The 22,929-nt window shown below is 42.3% G+C and overlaps 1 protein-coding gene across 7 annotated transcripts in view; it reads left to right on the forward strand.

Annotated features, from left to right (window-relative positions):
- The window catches only part of ARHGAP24 (Rho GTPase activating protein 24), a 1,092,414-nt gene that overhangs the window by 1,021,918 nt on the left and 47,567 nt on the right, over positions 1-22,929 (forward strand). For all 7 annotated transcript variants that reach the window (XM_075605746.1, XM_075605737.1, XM_075605756.1 and 4 more), the window contains one exon: positions 21,760-21,967. In XM_075605746.1, the coding sequence (XP_075461861.1) occupies positions 21,760-21,967 (208 nt within the window). The remainder of the gene's footprint in view (positions 1-21,759; positions 21,968-22,929) is intronic.

Consider the following 22,929-nt stretch of genomic DNA (forward strand, 5'->3'; position numbering starts at 1 on the left):
CACTGCTACTTTAATATGTTTCTATGTGGACGCTGTATCTTAATAGGCTGTGGTTGTTTTTGTTTTGGAATAACACAGTAACGTTTAAATTAATGTTCCAGTACAGGATTGTCCACAAAGTCACTTTGAAAAGACTCAAATTCCATGTATGCATAAAACGGATACTGTAGGTCAGGGGTGTGCAAACTGGGGCGCTGGGGATGCGAGATTTTCTGAGGGGGCGCGGGCGGTTGCAGGGGCCCTGCGCTCTTCCCCAAGGCATTAAAATTAAATTCAGGGGGATCGCATGAGGCCTCTGGAACCTCAACTTACCGAGATTCAGCCGGCGTCTTTGGTTTCCACCCTGTAAAAATATGGGTTGAAGGGGTAAAAAAAAAAAAAAGTAGGGGTCACTGATTTTTTAACCATTTGAGTGCCACAGACTCTCCAGAACTTCAAGAGCACACGATCGCTCCTCGGGATGATGATGAAACAGAAGAGACTGAGACCTCATCTTTCATTCCTCAGCCGGACACGCTGAATGTGATGTGCCCTGGAAAATGAGAAAATAGAAAATAGCTACTATGTCATGTGGACTCAGGCATGCCAGATCCCATAACATTTATTTTATTTATAAAATGTTTTACCAGGAAGTAATACATTGAGTTGCCTCTCATTTTTAAGTATGTCCTAGGCACAGAGTTATGTATGATAACCATTCATGGTTACTTTAAATGATCAGACCCTCTCAGACCTGAGAAATAAACTAATTAGTACAAGTCCCTTTATGGGGCCAACTAGCCCTGATTTTTTGGGTTCTGGTACAGAGACCAAGAAAATTGGTCCAAACATAAAGTAAAAATGACCCTCCTCCCAAAAATTCTATACCCATTTAAAATACTGCAATTTCAATTAAAAAGATTGGTACTGTAGCTACATCATGGGGCAACCATACTTTATTTATTTTTTTACGAAATATAATGATTAAGGATTCTTTTTTCTTCTGTGATTTCTATGTTTTGTTATCTTATTTACAGCAATTACTGGTTGCCCTTTTAAAGCAGCAATACACAGGTAATTTTTATTAAATATTTTTCTAGGAAGGGGGTCTCCGGAGCTGAACAGAATTAATTTCAGCCCCGGGACTCCCTGCTTCGAGACATACTTACCTCCGTAAGGAGTGCTAGTATCGCTGTGTAGTTTAAATGTCCCGGGCACGCGGCCAATAGGAAGCCAGAAGGGATAACGTCACAGCTTCCTATTGGCTCACGTGACACGGAACATTTAAATGCAACCATTATGGTAGGCACACAGTTTCCTGAATGCAGAGATGCTGACAACTGTGGTCAGTACCTTTGGAAGCAGGGGGTCCCAGGAGATGCAATTAACAGTGCAGCTCCAGAGACCCCCTGCTTCAATCCTGAAATAAATAAAAAATAAAAAAACATAAATGAAACATGTATTGCTGCTTTAATTCACCTACTGGTATCTGTTTTTCAGACCTTTCTATGTAGGGCTTAAAAGTATATACATGTAGTTTTAAATGTTACCATGTATACTCCTGATGAACAATATATTGATGCATAATGCTGGGTGTGTGAACAATAATAGGGAATGGATGTTGAAAAAAATGTCTGATATTGCCAAGGAGAATCCTTGATAAGGTTACAGGACTTACTTTTTAAAATGTTAAATGTTAAAAACCATATACGTACTGTAAAATAATAGGACATGGTGATATTTACACAACGCTGTGTGTAAAACAGGCACACAGAAACACTGCAAGCAAGACGGTTAGTTCCAACAAGACTTCATCCTCCTCAATTTAATGGCTATGCATTCATTTTAGTTTTGATCACTAATGACCCATAAAATGTCATTATGATAGATGGCTGTGTGTTGAGGACTACTAAAAAGGATTTTTAAAATATGTTCGTATTTAAGTATGCAGTTCCAGTTAGAACACAAAATGCAATAACATGATAATGAATCAACAAAATGCCAATATAATTGACATCCTTAGAAATTTGTAATCACCCTTAGTGTAAATATGGCTTTTTAAAAAAAAAATATGTGTATAGGATAAAAGATGCACTCGTTCGACTCTGGCGGGTAACGCCTCGGGGTGCACGCTCAGCACCCCGCAGTTGCACCCAATATTCAAAAGAGTTAGTCATAGGCAGAAAAACAAACGCCACTCCAGAGGTCTTGTACATAGAAAGGTAAATACATTTATTGAAAGGGATGATCGACGTTTCGATCCACAACTTGGACCTTTATCAAGAGGGTAAAACCAGTGAAAAGTGATGCTTAAAAAATGTAAGAGTGGCGTGCTCACATGATCTACAGTGGCGGCCGCCCTGAGTCTAAATTGGCTAGATCCGCGGCTCTCCGATAATCTCGGTCAGGCGCGTTTTTTTGTTTTGTCTGGAGTGAATTGCGTTATTTTCGCGCTCGTGATATTAGCATTTTATTCTCGCTGTCTGCAATACTGCAATGCCGTGTAAAAACTCAGGGTGGGGGGCGTTAGCGAGCTGTTGTCTTGGAAGTCTAATACCTTCACGGTTCAACCTACGTCAGTACACAGTCTGTGTGTGCGCGCGCAGTAATTGTAAATTTGCATATTTAAAGTATACATGCATTTGCAGTGCTGTGCTGCTGTACAGTATGTCTCATTTGAAAATTGTTGAAACGCATAGGCGTGTACAGTACTGTAACAGTGTCACATTTCGGCATATACAGCGCTCTCCCCTCGCTCAGGATAATTAAATGCACTGCAGGGTATTTCAACTTCTTATATTCTCTACAATGCAGTACATCTCTCCCACACCATTCCTTTGAACGTGTGTCTGGTTTCAATCCCATTCCTGCTTGACAGCAGGTGATTACTGTGCATGCGCCTGTAACTTCGCCCACCACTCCTTGCTTGAGTAAGTGGCCAAAAAAAACCAAACCATTTTATTCTAATTTTTTTATTTTTATTTTCTCCACAAGCCTGCAAAAACCATCTTGATATTACGATATTCAATCTGTGCTGTAGCTTTTGACTGTGTGTTTGACTGCACATGGTTGATTTGTGTGCTTTTTACGTACTGCATTTGGGAGTGTAGGGATCATATTATTATGATGAACTGCCTTTTGAAATTAAAGTATGTCATTATCTTTGAACTTCATGCAGCTGTACCCTGTAGCCCCCTCCCCCACGAACACACACAAGGCTCGCTCAAGGATTTGAAACTCCACAGAGTCATTAATTTTCTGAAGCTTGACATTGTGTTCTTAATCTGTCCCTAGTCACCTCACTGCGCCTGCGTGTAATGCTCTTTGAGATGGGAGCTAGCTGATTAATGCGCATGACTCACCCAACCTCCCCCCCTCCACAGAGTCATTAATTTTATGAAGCTAGTCATTGTGTTTTTAATCCGTCCCTAGCCGAGTGTCAATCACCTCACTGCGCCTGCGTGTAATCCTCTTTGAGATGGGAGCTAGCTGATTACTGCGCATGACTCACCCAACCCCCCCCCGCCAACCCTTTGAGGCTTTGTTTACGGTAACGCTTTGGAAAATCCCTTCTCAAATTTGAAATGTAAATCTGATTTGCACAGCATTGTGAGAATTGAGAGTTAAAAAAAACATTAACTGATTCATGTTGTTTTGTCATTTATTCTTTTTCTTTGGTGTACTGTAGGTGTGTGTGTGTGGGGGGGGGGGGTGTTGTCAATGATTATGATTAGCAGGAATGTAAATAAATATTTATTTTACCAGGAACAAAAATAAATAAATATAAAACGCTTGCCATTGTGTTTTTAATCAGTCCCTAGCAGAGCATCACCTCCCTATGCGCCTGTGTGTAATCCTCTTTGGGATGGGAGCTAGTTGATTACCACGCATGCGCCTGTAACTTCACCCACCACTGCTTGCTTGAGTGAGTGACCAAAAAAAAAAAAATTCTAATTTTTTATTTGTATTGTATTGTATGGTATTGTATGTCTTTATGTATATAGCGCCAATAGTGTACATAGCGCTTCACAGTAGTAATACATGTGGTAATCAAATAAATAACAGATAATATCAATAACAGATCATGGGAATAAGTGCTTTAGACATAAAAGTAACATTTCGGAAGAGGAGTCCCTGCCCCGAGGAGCTTACAGTCTAATTGGTAGGTAGGTAGAACGTACAGAGACAGTAGGAGGGAGTTCTGGTAAGTGCGTCTGCAGGGGGCCAATCTTTATGTATCCTGTGTTCAGAATATCCACAGTGCTATTCATATGCTTCTTTAAGCAAGTGTGTCTTAAGGTGGGTCTTAAAGGTGGATAGAGAGGGTGCTAGTCGGGTACTGAGGGGAAGGGCATTCCAGAGGTGTGGGGCAGTCAGTGAAAAAGGTTTAAGGCGGGAGAGGGCTTTAGATACAAGGGGGTAGAAAGAAGACATCCTTGAGAAGAACGCAAGAGTCTGGATGGTGCATAGCGAGAAATTAGGGCTGAGATGTAAGGAGGGGCAGAAGAATGTAAAGCTTTAAAAGTGAGGAGAAGAATGGAGTGTGAGATGCGGGATTTGATCGGAAGCCAGGAGAGGGATTTCATGAGGGGAGATGCTGAGACAGATCTAGGAAAGAGTAGAGTGATTCTGGCAGCAGCATTTAGGATAGATTATAGGGGAGACAGGTGAGAGGCAGGAAGTCCAGACAGCAGGAGGTTACAGTAATCAAGACGGGAGAGAATGAGGGCCTGAGTCAGAGTTTTAGCAGTCGAACAACAGAGGAAAGGGCGTATCTTAGTTATATTGCGGAGGAAAATATTTGTTATTTGTTATTTTCTCCACAAGCCTGCAAAAACAATCTTGATATTACGATATTCAATCTGTGCTGTAGCTTTTGACTGAGCTTTTTGATCTTATCATCTGTTGCATTAATCGCGGCCCATATCAAATACGCGGACGTTCTGTCGGGTTTTATGAAAACGGGCTGCACTTAAACACTCATGGTGGCGGGTCTCTGGAGAATAACATAAACTGGTCTTTGTCTTTCTTTAATATGAAAAACCTAAATTGATACATTATTGTAACCTCTTCCTTCAGTCTCAAGGCCAATTTACAATAGCACGCTGTGGTATCTTTTTTAAACGAAACACCTGCAAGTCGACACATTACTGAAGCGCATGCGCATTACAATTCATGAATTTCTGCCATCTGGGGACACGCGAAGAATTGCAACCTATTAAATCCGAACCATTCTCAATAAACGCATGAACCGCGCATCAACCGCACATGACCCGCGGCTGAGAACGCAACATGAATGCCAGTCATTCCTTTTTTTTTTTTATAGAATCCCAGTCATTCCTTTTTATTTATATTTTTATAGAATCCCTGTCATTCCTTTTTATTTATATTTTTATAGAATCCCTGTCATTCCTTTTTATTTATATTTTTATAGAATCCCAGTCATTCCTTTTTATTTATATTTTATAGAATCCCAGTCATTCCTTTTTATTTATATTTTTATAGAATCCCAGTCATTCCTTTTTATTTATATTTTTATAGAATCCCAGTCATTCCTTTTTATTTATATTTCTATAGAATCCCAGTCATTCCTTTTTATTTATATTTTTATAGAATCCCTGTCATTCCTTTTTATTTATATTTTTATAGAATCCCTGTCATTCCTTTTTATTTATTATTTATAGAATCCCAGTCATTCCTTTTTATTTATATTTTTATAGAATCCCAGTCATTCCTTTTATTTATATTTTTATAGAATCCCTGTCATTCCTTTTTTCTTTTTTATAGAATCCCTGTCATTCCTTTTTATTTATATTTTTATAGAATCCCTGTCATTCCTTTTTATTTATATTTTTATAGAATCCCAGTCATTCCTTTTTATTTATATTTTTATAGAATCCCAGTCATTCCTTTTTATTTATATTTTTATAGAATCCCAGTCATTCCTTTTTATTTATATTTTTATAGAATCCCAGTCATTCCTTTTTATTTATATTTCTATAAAATCCCAGTCATTCCTTTTTATTTATATTTCTATAGAATCCCAGTCATTCCTTTTTATTTATATTTTTATAGAATCCCTGTCATTCCTTTTTATTTATATTTTTATAGAATCCCTGTCATTCCTTTTTATTTATTATTTATAGAATCCCAGTCATTCCTTTTTATTTATATTTTTATAGAATCCCAGTCATTCCTTTTTATTTATATTTTTATAGAATCCCTGTCATTCCTTTTTATTTATATTTTTATAGAATCCCTGTCATTCCTTTTTTATTTTTTTATAGAATCCCTGTCATTCCTTTTTATTTATATTTTTATAGAATCCTTGTCATTCCTTTTTATTTATATTTTTATAGAATCCCAGTCATTCCTTTTTATTTATATTTTTATAGAATCCCTGTCATTCCTTTTTATTTATATTTTTATAGAATCCCAGTCATTCCTTTTTATTTATATTTTATAGAATCCCAGTCATTCCTTTTTATTTATATTTTATAGAATCCCAGTCATTCCTTTTTATTTATATTTTATAGAATCCCAGTCATTCCTTTTTATTTATATTTTTATAGAATCCCAGTCATTCCTTTTTATTTATATTTTTATAGAATCCCTGTCATTCCTTTTTTCTTTTTTATAGAATCCCTGTCATTCCTTTTTATTTATATTTTTATAGAATCCCAGTCATTCCTTTTATTTATATTTTTATAGAATCCCTGTCATTCCTTTTTATTTTTTTATTTTAGAATCCCAGTCATTCCTTTTTTCTTTTTTATAGAATCCCTGTCATTCCTTTTTATTTAATTTTTTTTTGTAGCAGAATCAGAATTGCTGCTCAGTGTAATACATAGATTCACATAAGAGATAAGATAAAAACTCTCTAAAGCATTTGTTAGAACAAAAACATTCCATTTGAAAAACAATATAAACATATATATTTTTATAGGCACTAATCATTGACATTTAAAAGAGCAGTTCCTGCTACACGTTTTTATCCCCCACTGTTTGCAGGATGGGAACCAGGGGCCTCCCTGAGCCAACCAGTTTTTCAGCTCCAAGCTACCGGCGAAGTTACCGGGTTTAAATCTCCTTTAAGGGAAACAAAATAGCTTCCAAATCTCTGGCTAATAAGAAGGTGCAACATCATCGGTTGTGGCTTCCTATTAGATTGCCATTTAAATGCCCTTTAAAAACCAGGAAGTACTGTAATACAGTATGTACTGGTGAAGTTAACGGTATCTTGAGAACTGTGCAGTCCCCTGAGCTGAAAATAGTGCGTTCAACTCTGGTTCTAATCGTGTAAACAAAAAATAAATGGAAGTTAGTTAAGGTGGATTACTCCTTTAAAGCAGGAATAGGATATTCAGCGCTCGTGCTGCAGAAGTGATAGTTGGAATAATCCCTGTGCTGCACGTGCATGGAGCGTCTCCCCAGAGGCTCCCACTTCAGAGGTGATCCCCCCTCAAGAGGGGGGAGGACACCCTGAGAAACAAAGAAAGAAAATTGCACAGAAGCGCACAAGGGAAGGAGTTAATAACAGTATTTTAATAAAACAAACACATAAATGGCTGAGAGGATCCAACCCCTTCTCAGCTCAAAAGGTAAAAGTAAAATGCCCAGAAATTAAAGCCATACATATGGTCTCTTAACATAAAATGTCTAGGAAAAATACATCACATACAACAAAAAACATTCAATGTAAAAGTAAACAGAGAAAGTACTAACAGCCCAAGGGGATTTAAATGAAAACCGCCATAGAGGACTAAATACCCGCTGACAGGGGGAGACGGACACTTACACTAGGGCAAAGGTGGGGGTCCACAGCTGACCGCACAGGATCCGGATCGCGGCACCTGGGAAGATTGAACAGCCACCACTAGAGCCTCAGGCTGTTCAATCTTCCCAGGTGCCGCGATCCGGATCCTGTGCGGTCAGCTGTGGACCCCCACCTTTGCCCTAGTGTAAGTGTCCGTCTCCCCCTGTCAGCGGGTATTTAGTCCTCTATGGCGGTTTTCATTTAAATCCCCTTGGGCTGTTAGTACTTTCTCTGTTTACTTTTACATTGAATGTTTTTTGTTGTATGTGATGTATTTTTCCTAGACATTTTATGTTAAGAGACCAAATGTATGGCTTTAATTTCTGGGCATTTTACTTTTACCTTTTGAGCTGAGAAGGGGTTGGATCCTCTCAGCCATTTATGTGTTTGTTTTATTAAAATACTGGGATTACTCCTTTAACCTAATAAACATTAACACGGTGTGACAGAAACCAAGGGATGGTAATAAATTCCGTATATAGGGCTCCCAGGATACTAGACAGTTTCTATCCTGTTTGGCCTGGGAGTGCAGCCTTATAATACATACACTCCATCCCACAGTTTGGCAAGCGCTGGAACTGAGGGATGAGAGATCCAGACCAGAGTTTGTCTGCTGCCTGATTTCTGTCTCCTGTCATGCTAATTAGGAATCAGGTATGAAAGACTGATTTCCTGTTTGCTCTGGTCTCCCCACAAGAGCCAGGAGGCTGGAAGGCTGCTGAACTACAGAGGGGAGAAGCCTCTTCCCCAAACAGGTTCAATCTTTCTGTTCATTTGTGTAAGACTGCAAAAGTACCATGTTTTGATGTTGGAAGTGGAAAAGCCACTTCCAACCCTGAGTCAGGGATATCTAAGTTAAGTTATCGCTCAGGTGAGCAGCTTTTGTTTTGATCTGTTTTCTGTTGTATGCACTGTGGCAGTCTCAGTGCCTGGGACTGAATAAACCAGGCATAGCCTGTTTAAAGGAACAGTACGTGACGCCTCATCATTTAACCTACCCTAAAAGACCGTGTTCTAAACAGTCCCGGACAAACGACGGAGCCCCGGAGTAAGCCGTTTGTCACATATGGTGGAGAATGCGGGCAGAGCACTAGGGGGTCTGCGGGTTGAAGAACTTTGAAAAAAAAAAAAGTTTTTTTCATCCTCTGCAAACAAGATGGAAGACGTGGTGGGTGCGCTGGTACGCAATGTCGCTGCCCAGAAAGACGCGAATGAAACCCAGCAACAGCTGTTAATAGCCCAGCAAGAAACTAATGCAAACCAGCAGCAGACGAATGCAGCCCATCAACAGCTGCTAATAGCCCAGCAAGAGATTAATGCCAACCAGCAACAGGCGAATGCCAACCAGCAACAGGCGAATGCAAACCAGCAACAGACGAATGAAGCCCTGCAAAACGCGAATGCAAACCAGCAAGAGACAAACCGCTTGCTGAGAGAGGAGCAACAGCGGTTCGCTCAGGGCTTACAGCAGGAACTCGAGATCCTGAGGGGGACTATCAGTAACCTTCCACTGGCAGCGGCAGCCCCAGTTCCGAAAATGACCAGGGCAAGCCACTACCTTCAGAAGATGGGACCCTCGGATGATGTGGAAGCCTATCTTCTCACGTTTGAACGCACGGCACAGAGAGAGGGATGGCCAGAAGCTGAGTGGGCTGGTCTAATCGCACCCTTCCTAAGCGGCGAACCCCAGAAGGCTTACTTTGATCTAGAGCCAGCCGAAGCTAACGTCTATGCAAAATTGAAGTTCGAGATCCTCGCCCGCCTCGGCGTAACCACGGCTGTTTGCGCCCAAAGGTTTCACGCATGGTCCTTCACGATGGATAAAGCCACCCGAAGCCAGATGTATGACCTCATCCACCTCGCCCGGAAGTGGCTACAACCCGAGATCAACTCAGCCAGCCACATCGTGGAACGGTTGGTCATGGACCAGTTCTTGAGGAAACTTCCCTCTGCCTTACGCCGTTGGGTCAGTCGGAGTGACCCCCACAATGCGGATGAGCTTGTGGCCCTCGTAGAAAGGTACCATGCAGCAGAAGAGCACCCGCAACCCACAGTCGTGGAGCAACCCCACTACCCGAGGTTCCAGGACTCTTCCAGAGACGGTAAAAGGGTACCGGGGTTAAGGGGCGCTGAAGAGCGGCGACCACCTTCACGCAGCACCAGCAACAGTGGTTCGCACACTAAGGGCAATAGCCAACATGGGGAGCCGGGAAAAGGCTCTAAGTGGGACACAGACTATGTACCTAAATGTGTAAATTGTCATGAGAGGGGCCACACAGCAAAAATCTGCCCACTAAATTATGAGCCCATGCAATGCAACAGCGTGGAACCTTATTCGCTGTTGTCCCAATGTATGGGCCCTAGCCCAGAGGACCCTTTGAATAACCATCTGTGGGCATTTGTAAAGGTTAATGGTAAGAGGGTTCGGGCACTTCTTGACTCTGGGAGCATGGTCACACTAGTGTCCGAATACCTCTTGCCCATTAAGAAGAAACAGGGAAACAGTTCACAAAGAGTGGCAATTTGTTGTATACATGGGGATAATCATGAATATTCCACTGTTGATGTTTTTTTTGAAACAGAGTTTGGTTCTTTAGATTTCAAGGTGGGTATTGTACCCAAACTGGCACATGATGTGTTAATAGGGACCGACTTTCCCCATTTTCTAAAAATGTGGTCCCCCGCTCAGAATAGCGCCCAGAGTTCAATAGCGGACCATAACGAAGTATTAGAAGAAACAAATCCTTTCCCTTTTTCAGAAATGGAGGTTGACGAGGGCCCAAATAAGAAGGGGGAAAAGGAGGAGTGCTGTAAAATTCCCTTCCCCATCACTACTTTGGTAGGGAATACCCCAAATCAAGATGTTGAGCAGACACTTACCACCCCAGAACCGGATAAGACCCTCGCTGACCTAGAGGTCAGTCCTGGGAGTTTTAAGAAGGCCCAGTGGGAGGACCCCACATTAGCGGTAGCAAGGGGAAATATACGGGACCAGAATAGTACTCCTGGCCAACCAGATAGGTCACTTGCTTACCCCTACTTCGAGGTAGAGAACGACCTAGTATATCGGGTTGATAAAAGGAAATCAGTTACAACTAAACAATTGTTGGTACCACGGACATTCCGTAACGTAGTATTACACCTCGCACATAGTCATCCATTGGGGGGACACCTAGGGGTGGAAAAGACAAAAGAAAAGGTTCTCCGAAGCTTCTATTGGCCTGGGGTTCTGGCAGAAATTACGAATTATTGTTCCTCATGCCCAGAATGTCAGATCACCGCCCCGTTCAAGGCGTACCGCAGCCCATTGGTACCCCTTCCCATAATAGAGGTACCATTTGACCGGATTGCTATGGATCTAGTAGGACACCTAATAAAGTCTGCTAGGGGACATCAGCATATATTGGTAATATTAGATTATGCCACCCGATATCCGGAGGCAGTTCCCCTACGTAGCACCTCAGCTAAAAACATAGCAAAAGAGTTAGTAGTTCTGTTTTCCCGGGTCGGGATTCCTAAAGAGATTCTATCTGACCAGGGAACACCATTTATGTCCCAAGTAACGAAAGAGCTATGTAAACTCCTAAAAATCAAGCATCTCAGAACCTCAGTCTATCATCCACAAACAGATGGTTTAGTGGAAAGGTTCAATAAAACCTTAAAGAGCATGTTATGGCGGGCGGTTGATAAAGCTGGGAAAAACTGGGATTGTTTGTTACCGTACCTGTTATTTGCCATTAGGGAAGTTCCCCAATCATCCACAGGCTTCTCCCCGTTTGAACTATTGTATGGCCGACACCCAAGGGGCTTACTGGATATAGCCAAAGAGACTTGGGAACACGAGGTTACCCCTTACAGAAGTGTAATAGAGCATGTTGCCCAGATGCAGGACCGCATGGCTGCAGTCCTACCCATAGTGAGGGAACACATGGAGAAAGCTCAAGAAGCACAGAGGAATACATATAATAAGGGTGCTAGGGTCAGAATTTTTTCTCCAGGTGATAGGGTACTAGTTCTGGTTCCCACCGTGGAGAGTAAATTCCTTGCTAAATGGCATGGGCCATATGAGGTCTTGGAAAGAGTGGGAGAAGTAAATTATAAGGTAAGACAGCCAGGTAGGAGGAAACCTGAGCAAATTTACCATATAAACCTACTCAAGCCCTGGAAAGATAGAGAAGTCTTGTTAACCCTAGTACCCCCAGGTCCGTCAGAGAATCAAGAAACTGACCCAGAGGTTAGCATAGCTGAAACACTGTCTGTTCATCAGAAACGAGAGGTTCAGAATTTAGTGAAAAGAAACAAAGAAATCTTCTCTATACGGCCAGGTAGAACTAGCGTAATTGAACATGACTTAGTCTCTGAACCGGGGGTCCGAGTTAACCTTAAACCGTACCGAATCCCAGAGGCCAAAAGAAAGGCTATAAGTTTAGAGGTTAAAAAAATGCTAAAACTAGGTGTAATTGAGGAATCCCAAAGTGGGTGGAACAGCCCTATAGTCTTAGTCCCAAAGCCAGATGGTACAACAAGGTTTTGTAATGACTACCGGAAACTAAACGCGGTGTCAAAATTTGATACTTATCCTATGCCCAGGGTAGATGAACTTGTAGAGAGACTGGGCAAAGCCCGATATCTCACAACCCTAGACCTAACAAAAGGGTACTGGCAGGTTCCCCTCACAGAAAGGGCAAAAGAAAAGACAGCCTTCTCAACCCCAGACGGCCTCTTTCAGTATAAGGTGTTGCCTTTTGGCTTACATGGAGCTCCCGCCACATTCCAAAGAATGATGGATAAAATTTTAAAACCACATGCTCGGTATGCTGCCGCCTACCTGGATGATGTGGTAATCCATAGTGAAGATTGGCAATCCCACCTTCCAAAGGTCCAAGCTGTGCTTGACGCAGTCCGGTCTGCTGGACTAACTGCTAACCCCGCTAAATGCACTATTGGTCTGGAGGAGGCCAAGTATCTGGGATATTCTATTGGCAGAGGTTTACTCAAACCCCAAACACTCAAAGTGGAGGCGATACAAAATTGGCCAAGGCCAGTTACAAAAAAACAAGTAAGGACCTTTTTGGGCTTAATTGGGTACTATAGAAGGTTTGTTCCCAATTTTGCAACTAAGGCAACCCCACTAACTGACCTCACAAAAGCAAGAGGACCGCTAATGGTAAAGTGGTCCCCCGAAACCGAACAGGCCTTTAGAAGCCTGAAAGAAGCTCTCTGTGCCCAACCAGTGTTGGTCACACCTGACTTCTCCAAAGAGTTCGTAGTCCAAACCGACGCATCTGAGGTAGGGCTGGGGGCGGTACTCTCCCAGGAGTCTCAAGGTGAGGAGCACCCCATCCTTTATTTAAGTAGGAAACTAAATCCCCAGGAGAAAAATTACTCCATAGTAGAGAAAGAGTGTCTCGCAATAAAGTGGGCTGTAGAGACGCTCAAATACTACCTGTTGGGGAGAAAATTCCGGTTGGTCACAGATCATGCACCCCTTACCTGGATGTGTCAAAACAGGGAAAAGAATGCTAGAGTGACCAGGTGGTTCCTAAGCCTACAACCCTTTAAATTTTCTGTGGAACACAGGTCAGGGCACAAACATGGCAATGCTGACGGGTTGTCAAGGATGCACTCCCTAATATCCATGGTCGCTCATCCCTCGAGGTCTGAGCTGGGGGGGAGGATATGTGACAGAAACCAGGGGATGGTAATAAATTCCGTATATAGGGCTCCCAGGATACTAGACAGTTTCTATCCTGTTTGGCCTGGGAGTGCAGCCTTATAATACATACACTCCATCCCACAGTTTGGCAAGCACTGGAACTGAGGGATGAGAGATCCAGACCAGAGTTTGTCTGCTGCCTGATTTCTGTCTCCTGTCATGCTAATTAGGAATCAGGTATGAAAGACTGATTTCCTGTTTGCTCTGGTCTCCCCACAAGAGCCAGGAGGCTGGAAGGCTGCTGAACTACAGAGGGGAGAAGCCTCTTCCCCAAACAGGTTCAATCTTTCTGTTCATTTGTGTAAGACTGCAAAAGTACCATGTTTTGATGTTGGAAGTGGAAAAGCCACTTCCAACCCTGAGTCAGGGATATCTAAGTTAAGTTATCGCTCAGGTGAGCAGCTTTTGTTTTGATCTGTTTTCTGTTGTATGCACTGTGGCAGTCTCAGTGCCTGGGACTGAATAAACCAGGCATAGCCTGTTTAAAGGAACAGTACGTGACGCCTCATCATTTAACCTACCCTAAAAGACCGTGTTCTAAACAGTCCCGGACAAACGACGGAGCCCCGGAGTAAGCCGTTTGTCACAACGGTCATCAGTTGGTCCACAGAGGAACTCCCCCTTAAAACTATTGTCCTCATCATTTATTAGTTGGATTGACCGTATGAATCGCTACTTTTCCAGCCCATAATTTGTTCTTTCTGAATTTATGAAATATTTAATTGGTGGAATGGTGATCCACAATAAGACTCACCAGCATCGATATTTTCATGATTGCATTATTATGCCAAGTACAGGTAAAGTGGAAGTGGTGAAGAGGCCTCTTCACCACTTCCACTTCTACTACTACAAGGCTGGTGCACGCAGGCACATCACCGTGAGATTCGCCCGTCTAGAGGTCTGACGTCATCATTCCCTTCCCACCCACGTGGACACGCCGGAGTGTAGTGTTTGCAGTGTCGCAGAGCCGCACTAGGATCAGCACTCCTCCATTAACAGGAGACAGCGTGAGCGCGACCACCCAGCGGGATCCCACAATTATTTTGTGAAGCCGCCACGGAGAGAGGATACCCAGACTGCACGCGCAGGGATAGATCCGACGCCACCGACGGCACTCCAGCGGGTCACCCAGAGTTAATCACACGGAGATACCAGTGACACCAGGCGGGTAAGGGCAGCAGCTGTGGCACTAAGAGGTCTGCGAGTGGAGTGTCCCTGGATGCTTCATCCTTCGCACCCAGCCAGAGTCTGCACAACGGGCCCCCCGCCCAGGGTGAGTTCTTATACTGCATTTTATTTTTATTAAATGATGCTCACGGTGATCTGCCATATATACTCTTTAGTGGACTGTCGGTTTAATCCCATTTAAGTCATATCAGACTCTAGTAGCATCAGGTCCACTGGGCTCATTCCCCAAATACCCTATTTCACAAGTACAGGTAAACCCCGTTATAGCGCACCCCGTTATACCGCGAATTGGTTATAACGCGGTTTTCACGTGGCTCCCGTTTTAAAAAAATAAAAATTTAAATTCATATTTTTTTTTTGCACACTGTACACTGCACACTGCACACACACTGCACACACACTGCACACACACTGCACACACACTGCACACACACTGCACACACTGCACACACTACCAGCACTCACTGCACACACTCTACACTGCACACACTACACTGCACACACTACACTGCTCACACTGCACACACTCTACACTGCACACTGCTCACAGCACACTGCACACTCCCAGCACTCACTCTCACTGACCACTGCACACACTCTCACTGCACACACTCTCACTGCACACACTCTCACTGCACACACTCTCACTGCACACACTCTACACTGCACACACTCTACACTGCACACACTGCACACACGCTCCCAGCACACTGCTCACAGCACACTGCACACACTCCCAGCACTCACTCTCACTGCACCACTGCACACACTCTACACTGCACCACTGCACACACTCTACACTGCACACACTCTACACTGCTCACACTCTACACTGCACACAGCACACTGCACACACTCCCAGCACTCACTCTCACTGCACCACTGCACACACTCTACACTGCACACACTACACTGCACTCACTGCACACACTGCACACACTCCACACTGCACACACTCTACACTGCATTCACTGCACACACTACACTGCACTCACTGCACACACTCTACACTGCACACACTGCACACACTCTACACTGCACACAGCACACTGGGATGAAAGTAAATCGTGGTGCAATGCATGGGAGAGGCAGAGATGTGGATAGAAGTTGGAAACAATAGAACAGTTTACCAAGGAATGGTGAAACAGCAGAACAATATGGAGGGTATATGGAGGGTATATTGAGACGCAGTGCGGGTTATAGGGAGGAACTGCACTTATACCTATTTTCACGTGCAAAAATGTTGAAGGGTCTGCTCTTAATTCGTGTAAACGTCACAGATCTCACTCCCAACTATTTTACCTCCCCGAACAATGTGTACGTGATGGCTCTTTAAAAATACAACCATTTTGAACTTACCCTTTGACTGAAAAAGCCTTTGCGTGTTCGATAAAATGCTATGACAGCAAAAAGAAAAACAAAACTAGGGCCGGTCATGGAAAAGCTGCCGCTTCTTAACGTCCCTGGATAACATTTGCACACAGCACTGTTTTCTTCCCCAGCTTTCCCTTTACAGTATGCACCGAGTCCCGACTCAATACATGTTGGCAGAGGCCCCTGTACCTCCTTCCCCCCCACATGGGGGATCAGCAGAGGAAAGCACTTCCTCTATGGCCGGGTCCAACTTCCAATCGTAGGGGGGTGGGGGGGGAGAACCTCGCATTGCTCTATTTCTGCATTTCCTATAATCACAAAAAAAAAATGACGATGACTAAACCCCACAGATAATATTAGTAGCAATATCGCATGCAGTGGCCGCAAACTCCATGTGGGTTTTCTTTGTGTTGCAGCCAGGAGCTCCCCCCTCCCCTGGGAGGCAGGATGGTTTGGCCGGGGATGTGTGCCTGTGTCCTGGGTTCCGGATGGATGGGGCGTGCGCTGGGGTATGGCACCTTGCATGAGCGCGAGGACTCTGAGCAAAGACGATGTTAACTATAAACTGCATTTCAGGATGATCAACGATCAGGCGCGCGGCGGCCATTTTAAAAAAAAATTAGCGCGACCCCGTTACTAACGCGGTGGTCTCGGGGTGGACCTCGAGGACCGCGCTATAACGGGGTTTACCTGTATATCTTGTATAGTATTTGAGTGAAGAGCGCTGTACACTGACTGGTGCATACTGGTGAATACAAATACAATGCATTGCTCTGCTTCTCTTGTCAGATACCAGCAAACTGGGGTATGGTTATCAAAGTCTCTCAACTGCAAACTGGGGGCAAAAGTAAAGCAAAAAATTATTTACAAGCTCTTCGAGGCAGGGACTCCTTTTCCTAAATGTTACTTTTACGTCTGAAGCACTTATTCCCATTATGTGTTATTTGCATTATTTATTATATATATTATGTCACGTGTATCACTGCTGTGAAGCGCTATGTACATTAATGGCCCTATATAAATAAAGATATAGATACATAATACAAAAAACAGCACCTCATTTAACAAACAAAATTAATCACATTAATAGCAATGGGACTTTTCCTTTTACATTTTTTTGGTATACAGTAGTTTTCAGGTGTACCAACTTTGCCCCTATTTTTGGAGTCAAATAACTACTGCACCGACACACTTTATTCGAGCAAATACCCGGTATGTACCTGGCAGATACCTGGAATGCGCCGCTCCTCACCTCTGACAAGCCCCGTTGCATTTGCCTTCCCAGCCTGGGTTCATGCCTGGCTGATGGGCGGCTGATCTGTTAAATGATAATGATTAGGATTTAATAGGCTGCAATGCTTCGCGTGTCTACCAGATGGCATAAATTCATGAATTGTAATGCAGTATATATATATATACTGTGCAGTATTGCAGCTAGCGGGAATAAAATGCTTCAATCCCTGCTTGGAAAATACCTCAATGCACTCGGGCAGAAAACAGTCACAAACCTCAATACACCCGGGTATACCCGAATTCGTGGGACTAGCCAAGCTCGAATAAAGTGTGTCGCCAGTGTACATGGAAAACACACAGTCTTGTTTGCAGGACATGTACAGTCATTAGTAGCGTTGGGGCTCTGTGCAGAAAAGTAAACTGTATACAGTATGAAAGAAATCCTTTTCCTAAAGTGCTGTTATACTGTCATACCCAAAACACTAGTAAATATAGATGTGTTTGGTACAGTAGTTGGGTGATCAAATCATTATATTGTAGCTAGCTACTGTAGAAGCTGCTGAAATTATTTATTTGACCTTATCTGCCGTACATTATGGGTCAAAACATTTGTTACTGTTACAGTTCTATTCATTAGCCAACTTTCTGTGAAGAGTCCAGGAACGGCTGGGAAACAATTACAGTTGCAATGGAGTTATGTTTCAAAGTCTCCCGGCTGCAAAACGGGGGCTTATGTAGCAAAATTAGCAGATAAATAAAATCACCATTGCTTTTAATGGGAGTTTCTTCTGTAATAATTGCACCACTTTTGCCCAAGCTTTTGAGCTGGGAGATTTTGATTCCCAACCACCTTTACGTCCGATGTATCAAAAATTAGGAATAAAACAAAGCTGCACTCTAATCTCAGATGATTTGCATCTTAATGAAAGCATTAGTCACAGATCTTGTGTAGTTTTTGATGTCTACAGTATTTTAATTTTACAGTTTCATTGAAAGAGGGAAGTCTGCATTTGTTGTATGGGAGAATATATAACCCTGGCTTCCTGTCCATCTAGCTTCAGTCTGCATAGAAATGCTCAAAGATTTCACAGCCTGGTGCTTGCTTGAGCTGAATATTCTGATATAGCTTTACCCAAACACAAAACAGTTGTATGCCATATCGGTCTTATGGGGAATCCCGCCTAGATCCAGATTGTTTAATACCTGCTGCATTCCTGAACCTAGTTTGTATGCACCTGCTTATGCCAGCTGTGTTCCCTTACACCTACTTCCAGCGTTCCTTTGCGATGCCCGGCACCTGCTCACACACACACACTCACGTGTCCTCAGATCTCTAGCATGTAATCCTTCCTAGCTCATCCAACATTCCCTCTTCTTTCCTATATAGCGTGAAGTACCCAAGAGCTTCCTGCTGGTGTAGTTCTGCGCTGCCTTTAGGACTTTCTGATTGCCAATGAGCGTTATTGTGCAGATATCATGAGCCCTCCCTTCCTCTCCAATGTCGAAATGGATTTTGGGGGTAGATACTGAGTGGGACGTTAATTTTGTGCAAATAACCTAACGTTCCCGAAATAGGTAACAGACCTTATTTTCTCCATTGTTAACGGGTATCCTTAAGGCTAACGATATGCAAAAGTTAGGTTAGTTGGCAAAACGACAACCTGGATGAACAGCTTTATTAGAATAAACAGAATTAGCTGAAAATAATACAGTGCCCATGTGCATGGGGAAAGAACGTTATTAGGGAATGTTAGTATACTATACTAGTTAGAATATTATATACGTTACATTTATTTTCTTTTTTACACACTGTGCCTGAACGGTGTGTAATTAAATCGTATTTGGTTACTTCTGTCTCCTTGAAAATCATTTTCTCATATGTTGATTCATTCTGGTAAACTCATACTTTATACTACTAATAATATATACAATAGTAGACCACATAAATATATCTATCATTGACTTTCATAATTAAACAACATATTATAGTTAATCTGTTAAAAAAAATGACTATTCATTTGTTGCTGTGTTTCACAATAAATCTGTTAGTATAAAATTATGAAAGGGTTAATTCTTACACGCACTCCATTCATATGGGTACAACTTAAGACCTTCCCTTTTCCCCTGTGGGCTATTTGAAGAAATAACGCAATGCTCCTCAGGGATTAGAAATGAGTAAGGGCAGCTTTCAGCAGGCGCTAAATACCGTTGCGTTATTAGCGTTTTTTAACTGTAACGTAGGTTCGAGAATCTCCGCTGGTAGGTAAACTGCTCATTACACATGATTTGCATATGAAGAAGCCTAAGGTCTCTTAATATTTAAGGTTCCCTTATTTTTAATGGAAATGGCTGAACAACGTAGTGCTAAGCACCTTTTGGGATCTGTGTTATGCATATGGTTACATTAAATTGAGATAACATAAAATTAGCGACCTGAGAATCTACCTCTTATTTTGCTTTGATACTCAGTCCGTTAGTAGGTTTCTGTCTGTCCGCACCATGCTGCACTTAATAGGTTTCTGTCTGTCCACACCATGCTGACTACAACTCCCCCCGTCCCAAGATTTTACAGGACGCATTCACTGACGCAGAGTCTTTGCTGACATCTTTTCTGAGTTATTAACCTAAAGTGAATTTAATGGTACTTCCTTGCAGCCATGATTATAGGGTTTCCTCTCCTACATGCTGCTATGCATTCTCCATGAGTTTGAGCAGTTGACGACATTTGTGAAATTCACATACTATTTTCTGCTTTCTTGTATGCTATGTAAGATAAACTGACACATCATCATAAAAAAAAATAAAAAAACTGACACTAAAACCTACATCCATACATACACACACCTCAGTTGTAAGATCAAAGCTGGCATTTATTCTGTGGAGGACTAGGCATTCCAGACCTGTCTTCCCATAATGCATGTTCCAGCAACATAATTCATTGCAGCTGATCACCACCTATAAACATTCTGGCATTTTAGAATCTGGTGCTTGTCTCAGTAGAAATTACCATGCTCCCTCATCCTCCTTGTCTGGCACACAGCTCATGTTATTTTAGCCTTTGTATGTATGTTTATCTTTACTGTATATAGTGCCATCCAGGGACATAGCACTTCACAGCAGTAATGCAGATGACATAAGCGCTTCAGACATAAAACAATAGGAAAATAGTCCCTAGAATCTAGGTTGTAAGTGGGGAGAACATACAGAGGCAATTCTGCATTTATTATGGTGGCTAAGAAACAGCAGTTATGGCAAAACATGCAATTTGGTTGCGCCTTACATATTAGGGCTCTATCTCATGCAGGATGAGGAAAATCTCATGCTGAGGGTAGACCCTGGGACAAAGTCCTAAACCTCACCCCCTGCACCACAACCTCCCCTCATGTCTTATCCCCACCCCTCTCATCATAACTGCATCGCCTTAATGTATGTCACAACCCTGTGGTATCCTGCATCATAACTGGGCTGACTTGTCTGAATCCGATCCGCGGATTTTCCCGGGTTTTCCGACCCAATCCGATCCGCACAATGAAATCCGAAGTCGGATTTCATCATCTTTAGGCCGCTCGGATTCTTCAAAATCCATAAATGGGGCTTGGGGTCATGGATTTTAAAGAGTCCGTCAACAGAATCCAATCCACAGAAGAACACAATGGCTGAAACTTGAGGCTGCGTCCCTATTTATACACTCCTCCCACAACGAACCAGTTTACGGATTTGGATTCTGAATCCATTGGACGAAGTTTCAGTAACCACAAAAAAACAATCTGTCTTTTTGAGACTAATCTGCGGAAATTCTGCTGACGAAAGGCGCCCTACTCTAATAATATTTCTGTTAGACGCTGGATGCCCTTCTGCAGAGGGGAAAAGAAGTCTCACAAATCTCACATGTGAGGCTACTTTTCACTGTCAGGGGTGGAGAACACTTGATAGCTCTGAGAATGGTAGAAATGAGCTAATCAATAAACATACTAAATGTTGCTTCATGTTCTGCCTATATAAACATGAGACAAGATAAATGAAACCGCTTTTATATTTTACCCCTGGGTGACATATTCCAAAAAGCATCCAGGAGTAAAATATTATGAAATCATACAAACACGGTTTTGCATGATCCATTATCCTTTCATGTACAGTGCCTAACCAAATCCTAGAATAGTGAGTTGTCTCCCTCATTAGAGGGCAAATGCAGAAATGATCAAATGCTCTATGTGCATTTTTGCATGGCAACAGTGATAAAAAATAATAAGTTTGCGCTGTTCCAGGGGAAACAGTCTAGGGCCTAGGCAATGGCAGTAGTAATGCATTTCAGTGGATTTATCCTTTGTGATGACACTGAAAATGCCAAAGTTGCAAAAGGCAAGTCTGCTACAGTATATTGCAACTTCGATTGCTGGTTACATTGTTGATACATAATGTGTATGCACTACTTATACTTTATTCTCATTTGTAGGTATTTTTGGTCAGAAGCTGGAAGACACAGTACGTTATGAGAAGAGATACGGCACTCGTCTTGCTCCATTGTTGGTGGAGCAATGTGTGGATTTTATCAGGCAGAGTGGGTTGACAGAAGAAGGACTGTTTAGACTGCCTGGTCAAGCCAACCTAGTCAAAGAATTACAAGATGCCTTTGACTGTGGAGAGAAGCCAGCATTTGACAGGTAAGATTGACAGTAGAGCACCACTAGACAAATGAGCTCTACAAATTGAGGTTGTATCAAAAGTATGTACATAAAAAGTATAAATGTACTTTTGTTGTGCAATGACTTGATGTGAATTAGACTCTGAACCAGTCTCAGATATCTGCTAAGGATAAAAATGAGAGTGGTCTTGAAGGAGCCAGATGAAAAATACAATTTGTTGAACTTGCATGCACTCAGTCCTCTTCCTCAGTTGTCACACACGTCCTGTGTTTAGGTGCTCGGATCCTGTACCAACACTGATATGTACAAACAGCTTAATAATAAATACCACAGTGGAACAGCACTCAAATGAATAAAGAGAATATCTTTCTCCATTTGAGTGCTGATCCACTGTGGTATTTTTTTATTAGGCAGATAAATTGAAGCCTTAAGGTACAAGGAGCGGAGGATGAAGCTGGTAATTGAAAGAATGATTCACTGATGAAGGAATACCTGAATACAACTCCATGGTCAATTAACATGGGGCTGAGGTCGGCAAGAGAACACCTCTAAATTCAGTGTGGAATCAATAAATGCAAAACTATAAATGTGCATGGAACCAACATTATTGGGACCAAAAAACCAACAGAGGTACTGTAATGTGAGTTTACAAAGTGGGAATTCACTTGCATCAGTAAGAATAATAATACTAAAAGGATTAAGGACCATCTTCAAAGTGAGTGAGATTGACACTAAATAAGTAATACGTTATCATGTGATCTTGACAAATGCAGCACACGAGAAAATAAGTAGTGAATAAAACTGCACTGGGATTAATCAAGATGATAAGTCTTAGAAGTTAGGGTGACTTTTTGGTGATCCCCCAGTCATTTTGGGAGATATTTTCAGTATACAGTACGTGTTGATCCAATTATTGTTCAAGCTTGGCACAGCTCAAGGGATCTCACAGTAGCAGTTATGATATTCATAGTTTATCAGCA

This window comes from Ascaphus truei, chromosome 1 (assembly GCF_040206685.1).
Source record: "Ascaphus truei isolate aAscTru1 chromosome 1, aAscTru1.hap1, whole genome shotgun sequence".
Taxonomy (NCBI): domain Eukaryota; kingdom Metazoa; phylum Chordata; class Amphibia; order Anura; family Ascaphidae; genus Ascaphus; species Ascaphus truei.